General features: G+C 38.3%; 1 protein-coding gene across 3 annotated transcripts in view; it reads left to right on the top strand.

Moving 5' to 3' along the window:
* The window catches only part of LOC124722892 (dehydrodolichyl diphosphate synthase complex subunit nus1), a 31966-nt gene extending 19633 nt beyond the window's left edge, over positions 1-12333 (top strand). For all 3 annotated transcript variants that reach the window (XM_047248032.1, XM_047248034.1, XM_047248033.1), the window contains one exon: positions 11637-12333. In XM_047248032.1, coding sequence (XP_047103988.1) covers positions 11637-11727 — 91 coding nt within the window. In that variant the 3' untranslated portion in view covers positions 11728-12333. The remainder of the gene's footprint in view (positions 1-11636) is intronic.
* Positions 12334-12758: the final 425 nt, after the last annotated feature.

The raw sequence follows: 12758 nt of genomic DNA on the forward strand, positions 1-12758 counted from the left end.
GAACTAGCTGTTTTTCTTAATTTGTTGTACAATTCGATATATAAGTTTTATCATCTCAGTAGTGTTTACAAAATCATCATAATCCATCTGATATGTACAGCTGGGTAAGGGATACTCTAGACTTTTATATACATGAGGGTATTGTATAATATTTTCCCATATAAGAAATTTGATAGCCCATATGTGAGTTAATATACTATTATGTTTTCTTCTTAATGTGTGCTTTTATAGAACATGTTAATTATGTTGTTTAGTACAAAGACGGGAAAATGTACCACATGCCTCATCAGGAAGAAGGTAGAAGGAAAACTATAAAGAATAAAGTAGTTACAGTATTCCGAGAATGCATTTTCATTCTGCAATGGAGTATGCATTGAATTGAAACTTCAAACCCACAACCCTTGCTTTTCTCGGGGGAACTCTCTTTCAACTAAGAGTTTCAGGCATGACTTGTGACCTACCTTGACAGTTCTATTTCTGCCAGTTCCTCTCTCCTACTTTGCAAACTTCACAGGAGCTCTCCTGCATACTTGGTGGGGCCAGCATTCGTGGAAGAAAGGACGTCATGAAGAAATGACTTAAGCACGGCCTAAGAAATGTTTCCAAAATAAATTTTCAGTCTGCAATGGAATTCTACTGATTTCAAAGGTATGGAGGAGGACTTCTGTAAAGTTTGGAAGCTAGGAGTGAGATATTGGAGAAAGTAGAACTGTGAGGGCAAGCCATGAGTCGTGTCGAGATAGTTGAATAGTTCATTCAGTAGAAAATATGCCGTGAAAGGCAAAGCTTCGGAGTTTGAGACGTTGTTGTTGTTGGCGGCGGCGGTGGCGGTGGTTGTGGTGGTATCGATATCTATTAAATTGTAGTAGTCCTTTACTTCTTAATGAAGCATCTCATTATAATCTGCAAATAGTAAAGATGCTCGATTCTGCTGTGTTGTTTGTAAGGAGATACTTGTTTAGCATACAGTTGTTAACAGAAACAATAATGTGTAACGTAATTCTGTGCATAAGTGCTCAGATACTGATGTAAATAGAGGGTGTCCATAATTAAATTTCCAGTTTCAAAACAGGTAGAAAGAGAACCATTGCTCAGAATGATGTAAAATTTGAGCAACATACTATTGACACAGTGAGAAACGCCTTGGGATTAAAAAAACTTCAATGAAAATTTTACCAATAGATAATGCTGTAAGCATCTTAATATAAATGGGCTCGGCTAGAAATGACAGATGAATTGCAATGCAGTGCCTATGGTTCGAGTTGCACATTACATCATCCATACCGTTCGGTGTACATAACCACACAAATTTGGCGGTCAACAATTATGGCACCTTTGGTTAGGTAAACTCATCCACCACAGCAATGTCATACCTCGTCTTATGGGAAAAATCAGTTTTTCATTGTCATGAGGCCAAAAATCGTATAAAAAGCAACATGACATTTGTTTCTAATTGTCATGAGACTGCTGCAAGATATGTTCAATATGCTGTCTACCTTTTTGTTCCCCAAGTTGAAATCGAGAAACAGCATGTTCCACGACAGATTGTTGGAGTGTCTTGGGGTCACGTTCACAATGCTTTGCACAATGCGTGCCTTCAGTACAGAGCTACAGTCGTAATTGGAGCACTGATCGCATCTTTCAGGTAACGCCACAGCCAGAAGCTACCTGGATGAAGAGTAGATGATCTGGACAAGCAGGCTGTAGGGAAATGACAACTAAGAATTCCAGCATTTCTGAAACATATCTGCAGGAGCCGCTTCCTAGGCTGTGCAATGTGTGGAGGAGTACCAAAAATGTTTCTACCCACACATCCACACTATTGAAGTGACGTTGGTGCACAGAAGACTCTCATAGCAGCAGCACAATTTTAGAAAGCATCGCTTGTGCAAAACTCTGCTCGTCCTTTTCTCACATGATATACTGCGAACAGTGGATGAAGGGCAACAGGCAGATTCCATATTTCTATATTTCTGGAAAGCATTCCACACAATACTTCACTACAGACTGTTAAAGGAGGTACGAGCATGTGGAATGGGTTCCCGGATATGTGAGTGGGTTGAAGACTTCTTAAGTAATAGAACCAAATGCCTTGTACTTGACGACGAGTGTTCATCAGGGAGAATGGTATTGTCAAGAATGCCCCAATTAAGTATTGTAGGACCACAATTGTGATCTGGTGGATAGGGTGGGCAGCAATCTAAGGTTATTTTGTGATGTATGGGATGGTGTCGAAGTTGAGTAACTGTTGTGGGATACAAGATGAGTTGTGCAAAATTTATGGGTGGTGTGATAAATGGCAGCCAGCTCTAAATGTAGAAAAATGTAAGATAATGTAGATGAGTTGGGAAAAAACTAGCCTGTGATGTTCGGATTCAGCATTAGTAGCGTCCTGCTTGACACAGTAATGTCATTTAAATATCTGGGCATAATGTTCCAAAGCAATATGAAATGGAATGAGCATGTGAGGATTGTGGCATGGATGGTGAATGTTCGAGTTTGGTTTGTTGGGAGAAGTTCACGAGGTGTTGTGGTAAGGTGTTGTTCATCTGTAAAGAAGACTACATATAGGATGCTAGTACAACCCAATCTTCTGTGCTGCTCAAATGTTTGGGATCCATACCGGGTTGGATTAAAGGGAAACATCGAAGCAATTCAGAGGTAGGCTGCTAGATTTGTTACTGATGTGGGGCAGCGGATAAATAATCTAACTGGTATTTACTTTCTGCTAAGTCATTAATGTGAAAAAAGAAAGCACTTGATTGTCTATGCATGCTCAACACCTACCTTCGCTGTTTACAAGAGCCTGAAAACTATTTCTGCGCTCAGCCAGAAAATGATAGTGAACACACTGACCATAATTTCCAGTCTCCAAGGCCACATTACACCTTGTGCTCACTAAAAGAAAATGTTTCTACTTGCTATTTACTCAGTGAGATCAGGATCAATGACTGGAAATGAAAATTTTGAGTTTTAACTGATTGTTATATTCAGTAAAAGTGAACATACACAAAACATAATAAAATTCCTAATAATAATAATGTCCCTATTGGAAACAGCACCATTAACAGTTCAGAGGTGACCTCTATGTCATGTTCCTGGTAAAATAGTCTATCGCCCTGACTTCTAATCTCCAAAAGTTAATTGCTCACTTTAAAAGTGGAAAATAATCTCGCCACTTGCCATGCGGTTTTGTCAGCATTGCAGACAACACACGAACAGTTACTTCTGTGAAATCTAAGCAATCTGGAATGGTGTACAGTCCTCGTTAGTTCACTTTCTACTTTTACCGAAATCGCTCTTGGTAGTTGCCCAGCCCTGACGTTATCTGAGGCACAATGCACGTAGGCATTTGACTGATGCGGGCAGATTGATATCTCTGTGCGAAGTGTCTCTTCGTGTTGCCTCTCCGCCCCTATTTATATATGGGTGCAGCAGACTGCCATTCGGAACATCTGCTATCAACTGTCTTAGGCACAGGTAACAGCGTCTAAACAGCCCCTTTCTCAGACTTGTATTAATTAATAGCTCTGTCATTTAATAATTTACAATCTTCTTAATTTTTATATGAATTAAGTTGGCTTCAGTTACTGAAAAAGCTTTAGCTTGACTTAATTTAAAATTTGCTGCCTAGAATTTTTAGAACGGAACTGACAGTGGAACATGACCTCTGAACTGCCTGTTTAAGATTCCTTGATATTATTATTATTATTTAAAATAAAGTCATGAAACTTGGTTCAGCTGTATTATTTCCTGAACTTAATCAAGTGCTGTATTTAGAATTTTCTGTTGCAAATACGAATGATACTTAATATGTTATGAATAGGTACATTTTCATTCCAAATTTGAAATTTAGTAAATAACTTGAAAACTAATAGAGGTAGCTTATTGGTGTCACATATAGAAGATTTTTAGATCAAACTGAGGCTACATATGAATTTTCATCTTTCTGAGTCTAATATTTAGGTCCTTCAATTTTTCGTAAAAATGCCAACTTTGACCCAAATATTGCTCTTATCAAGTTGAGACTCATAATTTTTAATTGTTACATACATTGGCACATTATGAACAGTTTTTAGCTTTCTAGCTTCATTATTTAGTGGCACTTATTTTTTCTGAAAATAATATACGAGGGCAGTTCAATAAGTAATGCAACACATTTTTTTTCTCGGCCAATTTTGGTTGAAAAAACCGGAAATTTCTTGTGGAATATTTTCAAACATTCCCGCTTCGTCTCGTATAGTTTCATTGACTTCTGACAGGTGGCAGCGCTGTACGGAGCTGTTAAAATGGCGTCTGTAACGGATGTGCGTTGCAAACAACGGGCAGTGATAGTTTCTTTTGGCGGAAAACCAGGGCATCTCAGATATTCATAGGCGCTTGCAGAATGTCTACGGTGATCTGGCAGTGGACAAAAGTACGGTGAGTCGTTGGGCAAAGCGTGTGTCATCATCGCCGCAAGGTCAAGCAAGACTGACTGATCTACCGCGTGCGGGCCGGCTGTGCACAGCTGTGACTCCTGCAATGGCGGAGCAGTGCGAACACACAAGTTCGAGATGATTGACGGATAACCATCAAACAACTCAGTGCTCAACTTGACATCTCTGTTGGTAGTGCTGTCACAATTGTTCACCAGTTGGGATATTCAAAGGTTTGTTCCCGCTGGGTCCCTCGTTGTCTAACCGAACACCATAAAGAGCAAAGGAGACCATCTGTGCGGAATTGCTTGCTCGTCATGTGGCTGAGGGTGACAATTTCTTGTCAAAGATTCTTACAGGCGATGAAACATGGGTTCATCACTTCGAACCTGAAACAAAACGGCAATCAATGGAGTGGCGCCACACCCACTCCCCTACCAAGAAAAAGTTTAAAGCCATACCCTCAGCCGGTAAAGTCATGGTTACAGTCTTCTGGGACGCTGAAGGGGTTATTCTGTTCGATGTCCTTCCCCATGGTCAAACGATCAACTCTGAAGTGTGTTGTGCTACTCTTCAGAAATTGAAGAAACGACTTCAGCGTGTTCGTAGGCACAAAAATCAGAACGAACTTCTCCTTCTTCATGACAACGCAAGACCTCACACAAGTCTTCGCACCCGAGAGGAGCTCACAAAACTTCTGTGGACTGTTCTTCCTCTTGCACCCTACAGCCCCGATCTCGCACCGTCGGATTTGCATATGTTTGGCCCAATGAAGGACGCAATTCGTGGGAGGCACTACGCGGATGATGAAGACGTTATTGATGCAGTACGACGTTGGCTCCAACATCGACCAGTGGAATGGTACCGTGCAGGCATACAGGCCCTCATTTCAAGGTGGCGTAAGGCCGTAACATTGAATGGAGAATTACGTTGAAAAATAGTGTTGTGTAGCTTAATTCAATCATTCATTCAATCATTCGGAGATATCACATTGTTAACATTAATATACTGAAGCATAAACTGAAAAAGTTTGGAAAAGTTATTTTAATTTTTAATCTCACTCATAAATTATGATGCAATCCTTTGTATGCTAAACCTAAGTGCATTATGATGGCTTGGCAGCAGCAGCAGCAGCAGCAGCAGCAGCAGTAGCAGTAGTAGTGGTGGTGGTGGTGGTGGTGGTGGTGGTGGTGGTGGTGGTGAACTGGGGTAAGCCCCAGCAGACTCCCTTGCCTCTGTACCTCTTACAATGTTACAGCGCTTGTTACACCACACCAGTAGGGTCAGACAACACACAAATTCTGATCTTCGCCTGCTTTATTTCTTCGTTGATAGTCCTCGGTGTTGACATACTGCATTGTTATATTGGCTGAAAAATGGGGGGTGGAAGTTCAACACTGAATACTGTAACTGATGTAGCTGACAGTTGCACAACTGAGTTTCACAGGTCTTTACTTTAACTGTTCACAACCCCCCAATATAACACAATTACATGGCCAGTTCACTATTGATAATTGTTGATAAGCTTAATTAATAGGTTGCAGGCAACATCATCATACTGCTATAATAGTTTGCTGTTGACCACTTATGAGCAGTAAAATCCTAACCATGCAGTTTATAGTTCTTGCAGAATAATACGGTATGTGTGACACTATTTTTCAAATAAATTAAACAGACATTGTCATTAATTATTCTAACACACGGTCTATTTGTGTACACATATTCCAATATTAAGTTAATGCAGTGTTGTTAATGTAACAAATACATATTTCCCGTCTGAAAATCGGCTGTGGACTACCAGACTCAGGACCAAAAATCGGTCCTTTATATATCCCCACAATAATAGGCATTGAAACAATACTTAAGTTACAGAAATTACAACTAAAACATAACTCATTCAATTAACTGAATACATGAAAAATTCCTCCTTTTTAACAGTTCCTTCTATCACAAAGGTTAGGCCGAATTATTTGTTTAAATAATGAAGTTAACAGATATAGTTATACAAACAATACTTTTGACAAACCTGGTAATTATTTTGGAATTAATTAAAGGCTGGCTGTGCTGGTATGTTTCTGAATAGAGCCAAATAAATACTTTAAGAATCCTAGTAGTTCATCTTGCAAATGTTTATAAGTAGTACAGAATTTATATTCATTTATAAGTCAACAATTGAATCTAAGTCATGAAACAATTACTGATTTCACCGTATAACAAAATACATTGACTAGGAATGGTCAAAATTAATTAGGAAATTAATTGCATACACAAAACTATGCACAAAATGAGACCTGGTACTATATTCCTTAAGACTGAGGGCCAAACTTTCTCTTTTATGGAAATGTAGATTATACTTGTGCATGTTAATGGTAATTAGGTGAAAATGAAAATAAGGTGAATTTAAGGAGGCAGATGGCAAAACAAGAGAGGAAGTAGAGAGATCCCAGCTTCCTTGATCACAAAGTGTTAATGTAAATTCTTCGAGAATTCAAATGGGAATCCCTAGATGGAAAGCAAAGTTCTTTTTGAGGAATACTATTGAGAAAATTTAGCAACCACAAGGCAGTTGCTGCTAGGCTGAATACTGTAACACCTGCAACCATCAAAAAGAAACACAAAGTATATCTATTTAAAAAAGCTGATAAAAATGCTCTTAACGCCTTTTTAAGAGACAGTCTTCACTCCTTCCGATCTGATCATGCAAGTGTGGAAAAGTTGTGGAATGTTTTGAAAGAGATAGTATCGACAGCAATTGAGAGATGTGTGCCACATAAATTAATAAGTGATGGTACTGATCCCTCATGGTACACAAAATGGGTCAGATCGTTGTTGCAGAAGCAACGAAAAAAGCATGCCGAATTAAAAGAATGCAAAATCCACAAGATTGGCATAGTTTTACAGAAGTTAGAAATATGGCGCATACTTCAATGCGAGATGCTCTTAATTTCCACAACGAAATTCTATCTCGAAATCTGGCAGAAAACCCAAAGAGATTCTGGTCATACATAAAGCACACCAGTGGCAAGACACAATCAATACCTTCACTGCGCGATAACAACGATGAAGTCACTAATGACAGTGCCACTAAAGCAGAGTTATTAAACACAGTTTTCCGAAACTTTCACCAAAGAAGATGAAGTAAATATTCCTCAATTCCAATCAAGAACAGCTGCCAAGAAGAGAAACATAGAAGTATATATCCTTGATGTAACAAAGCAGCTTAAATCACTTAATAAAGTTTAGGCCTCTGGTCCAGATTGTATACCATTCAGGTTCCTCTCAGAGTATGCTGATAAAATAGTTCCATATTTAGCATTTATATAGAACCACTCGCTCACAGAAAGATCCGTTCCTAAAGACTGGAAAATTGCTCAAGTCACACCAATACCCAAAAAGGGAAGTGGGAGTAATCCGCTGAATTACAGGGCTGTATCACTAACGTCGATTTGCAGTAGGGTTTTGGATCATATACTGTATTCGAACATAACGAAGTACCTTGAAGAAAACGATTTATTGACACACAGTCAGCACGGTTTCAGAAAATATCATTCTTGTGAAACACAACTAGCTCTTTATACTCATGAAGGAAGCGCTATCAACAGGGGATGTCAAATTGATTCCATATTTTTAGATTTCCAGAAGGCTTTCGACGCCATTCCTCACAAGCGTCTTCTAACCAAACTGCATGCCTACGGAGTATCTCCTCAGTTGTGCGAATGGATTCATGATTTCCTGTCAGAAAGGTCACAGTTCATAGTAATAGACGGAAAGTCATCGAGTAAAACAGAAGTAATATCTGGTGTTCCCCAAGGAAGTGTTATAAGTCCTATATTGTTCCTGATCTATATTAATGACATAGGAGACAATCTGAGTAGCCGTCTTAAATTGTTTGCAGATGATGTTGTCATTTACCCTCTTGTAAAGTCATCAGATGATAAAAAGTACAAAAAAGGGCAGCTCATTTTGTATTATTGCGAAATAGGGGAGATAGTGTCACAGACATGATTCGTGAATTGGAATGGCAATCATTAAAACAAAGGCGTTTTTCGTTGCGATGGAATCTTCTCAACATTCTGTTGGCACCCACCTACATAGGGAGAAATGATCTTCATGATAAAATAAGAGAAATCAGGGCTCGCACAGAAAAATTTAAGTGCTTGTTTTTCCCACATGCGGTTCGAGAGTAGAACGATAGAGTGACAGCTTGAAGGTGGTTCATTGAACCCTCTGCCAGGCACTTTATTGTGAATAGCAGAGTAATCATGTAGATGTAGATGAAGAGAACCAGCATTTGTAGATGAATGCAGAACTGTTCTACTGCTGCCAACATATATTTTGCATAAGGACCATGAAGATAACATACAAAGAATTAGGGTTCATACTGAGCTGTATAGACAGTCATTTCTCCCATGTTTTATTTGTGAGTAGAACAGGAAAGGAAATGACTGGTAGTGGCAAAGGGTAACCTCTACCATGCACCATACAGTGGTTTGTGGAGTATGTAGGTAGATGTACCAGTGGAACAGGATCCACAGGTCTCATTTTGCAGAATGAAGTTGATGTGCATGCAGATTTTATGTTGCTCATATTCTGTAACTTTGCATATTGATATGACCTTGGAGATGGATATGGGCTTCGTTTGTCTGTAGAATGTTCCATGGCCATTCATTGTCCACTTCCTTGCAAGCAAGAAACTCCAGAGCGAATGTTTGTCTTGCTTTCAGGTCAGCAGGAAGCAACTCCTGAACAAGAGTGATTTTGTATGGATATCAGTGCAGGATGTTTCATAAGATTTTATGCACTGTGCTTGCAGGCATGTCCAATATTTGGGCAATTCATCATGCACTGCACGTTTGCACACCACCAGTTGACCTATCCTGAGATGCTGTGACCACATCTTCGACGGATGTCTTAGCAACTGCTTTCTTCCCTCTGCTGCATTGCTCTTCAAAAGTGTCTACCTTTTTGAATTTTGTAATAATTAGACCCTTAGCAGACATGGACTGATGCCTTTTTTTATGCCTTTGAGTGTCTGGAACTTATGTATAGCTACTGGCGCACAGTCATCATTCTCGTAAAATAACTTTACCAGCAGTGTGCAATATTTCATGGAGCATTGAGCATCTCAGATGCAAACTGAGGAACAGCCATGAGCCACTCATCTGTTGGGGTGCATATTCCGATGCTTAGTGTCATCTGTTAGTCAAATTTTCATTAAATTTGTTTTTGTTCGATGATGATCCCCCCTGCGTCAATAATATGCTGTTCAAATTTGACGTCATTCTGAGTAGTGGTTCTCTTTCTACAGTATTTTGAAACTGGAACATTAACTATGGACACCCCATATATTAAAGCCACCAAACATTGACAAAATTCTGGAGACAGTGAGAATCAAATTTTTATTATTGGGTTAAACGTATCAGTGAGACTGTATGAACAGTGTCAGCAGAAATGAATTTTAGTTTCAAAATGGCGACTGCAACACATTGCTTATAAAAAAGAAGTTTCCTTGTATGATTGTACTAAGTGAGTGAGAGATTACTTTGGGATTGTGCAGTGTGTTAGCTCTGCTGTGACAACAGATAGACCTTCTTTTTACCAACTGCACATAAAAAGATATAAAAATGAGACTGAGCAATACTAAATCAAACAGTGGAAAATCCAGGATGGAATAATGCCGATATTATGAAAAGGATGGATTGCTACTCACAATAGAGGAGATTTTAAGTCACAGACCACAGAGACAGTGGTCACATGTGTGAGAGTTGTGCTTGTGTGAAAAAAAGTATATAATTGTGTGTGTGTGTGTGTGTGTGTGTGTGTGTGTGTGTGTGTGTGTGTGTGTTTTGTTTTCTACTTCAGAAGGAGGCCTGTGGGTGAAAGTCTAAATGTGTGGCAGTCTGCTACTTACCATGTCCTCTATATTGTGAGTAGCAAATATGTTTTTCATAATATTGCCATTAGAATGAGCAATACTTTCCTTCAGTAAGCTTTGTCGTACATGTACACTTTTACAGTGGAGTTGTATCCTTCCTTTACTGTAGATTTTTTCCATGTGCTGGCTGCTTTTGTTCAGTATGAATGAACAGATGCTCTATCTACAAACAACAGAGTGCCTATTAAATTGGGCTGATATCAGTTACAATCAGCTAAACTCCTACAATTCTTACACATTTTCTCAGTAACTTCACCGCTTCTCTATGAACAAACCTTCTGTCTATATGAATGCTAGAAGACATTGAACTGTATGGCTCAACCCAAATACCAAATAATAAACATGATCATCATCCTGCAATGGAAACACAACACTTCATTTGAGAGAATTTTGACATATTTCAATGTGGAAAGAGATCTGACAACCAGTTGTGGAAGTAGAGGCACATGGTTTTGTTAAAGGCTAGGAAATTTCTATAGGTGACTTTCATGAAGAATGTAATTCATTTTTGTTTCACATCTTTCAAACGGAAACAACATGTTTGTCAGAAAGTGCATAGCATTGGAGTAAATGACCAAGTAGTAGCTGATTTGCCTTTTGAACATTCTAATGGATTCAATAGAATGCTAAGATTTGCTTGTCTTCCATGGTTCACAGTGCTAAATATACATTCAAGAGAATATCACCTGGAGGATCTGGTGTAAATTTTACTGTCACAGTTTGGTAGCTATTTTAGAAATTTGACAGCATTGTCCTTCAATGAAATTGGTCCTTCTCCAGTACGCTCTTCATATGATGACAGTGTTCCATGATTAGTGTACGATATGCTGTTATAATTATCCAGATTCAAGTATTTGAGTTACAAAATAGTGTTCATCTTTGTGATCTGGCAGTTTCCTTGTTTTGCAGTACTTCTTGACTCATTAACATGACTATAAAATATTGTGTTGGTTACCACGTATAACTGCTCAAATGATAAACGATCGCTGCACTGAGTAGTGATTCAGTGATATTGACTAAGAAACAGTTATTGTACATCATAGTGGTTAGTCGTTGTGTCCAGGCCATTTCAAGCAGGCAATCGCTGAACATAAAACAGTGCTTTAAGTAACTGATGAGCCATTGTGTTACATGTGTTAGTTTCTGATTATATTTCGATACATATTTTTAAGTGTTCTATCAGTTCACCACCTGATAGAGCTTTCACTGCATGTCAGGAATTATCAATGTATAAATCAGTTCATTTTTTTTCTCTCATTGAAGTATTTCTTCATTCATTGCAGGAGGTTACGAAGCCATCACAACATCACAGTAAGAGAATTTGTGAGATTGTTACAAACTTATGGTAAATGTGAACAGAGGTTTGGAAAGTGATTAATAAACACAGTGCATCAAGTGAAGAGTGGGGAAATCCATTCCATTTCTGTGTTCTTTATCATTATTATTATAATTATTACGAAAATGAACCTGTTTGTTGTTGTTCTTTTTTGTTTTTCTTCATGTGATGTAATCTGACAAGTCATATTTATTGTTAAATCACAGATGATTTTAATGCCAGTATGTAATTATACATATATGATCACTGAGAAAAATGTTAATAGCCAAATGTTTGCCAGTGACTTATAAGTAATCGTGAGATGTATGTACTTTCTAGTAGTTGTATATGTTTTATAGAGTGCCTTAGTAGCTGTATACTTCACGAAGTGTCCCGGGCTGATACGGCAGTTTTTTAAAAAAAAATTTATTTATAGTGCTCTTATTCCTCATGTAATTCTTTTACTGAAGTGAAGGGAGTGTTGGTTGATATTTATGTACTAATATAAGGGGGGTTCAGGGAGGACAGAAAGGCTGTATTAGTCACTGAACAGCTAAAAATTAAAAATATTCCAGGATTTTTGTGGTGCTTATCAACTGATCTTCCAGTATTTAAGTACATATCGGATGTAAAATGGATTTATGATGATGATGATGATGATGATGTGTTGTTTTGTATTTTCATTCCCTTTTACATTGTTTTTATTTGTTTTTTAAAATATGTAATATACATATTGAGCAGCATATGCCCACATATCAGCACATATTGTTTTGTCAGAAACACTAGATGGACATAAAGTTACATATTTTCATTTGAATTTTTACCTGTAGTAGTGACAGGTAAGTTAATTGTGCACAGTCCTTTCGATAAATTCATAGAGCTAGTGACAAAATTTTGCTGCCTAGCTGTCAGCAGTGAGTTAACTTAGCAGGTTTTAAGTAAATTTGGGTGGTATCTTTTTGTCAACTACACACGTCCTCATAAATTAAGGATAATTGCACAATGTGGTGCCACATAATGTGGCACTACACAAAACTGGCACTAATAGCATAGGCACTTAGGGAACACACACGACACAGATCTGTAAGTC

This window comes from Schistocerca piceifrons, chromosome X, assembly GCF_021461385.2.
Source record: "Schistocerca piceifrons isolate TAMUIC-IGC-003096 chromosome X, iqSchPice1.1, whole genome shotgun sequence".
Taxonomy (NCBI): Eukaryota; Metazoa; Arthropoda; class Insecta; order Orthoptera; family Acrididae; genus Schistocerca; species Schistocerca piceifrons.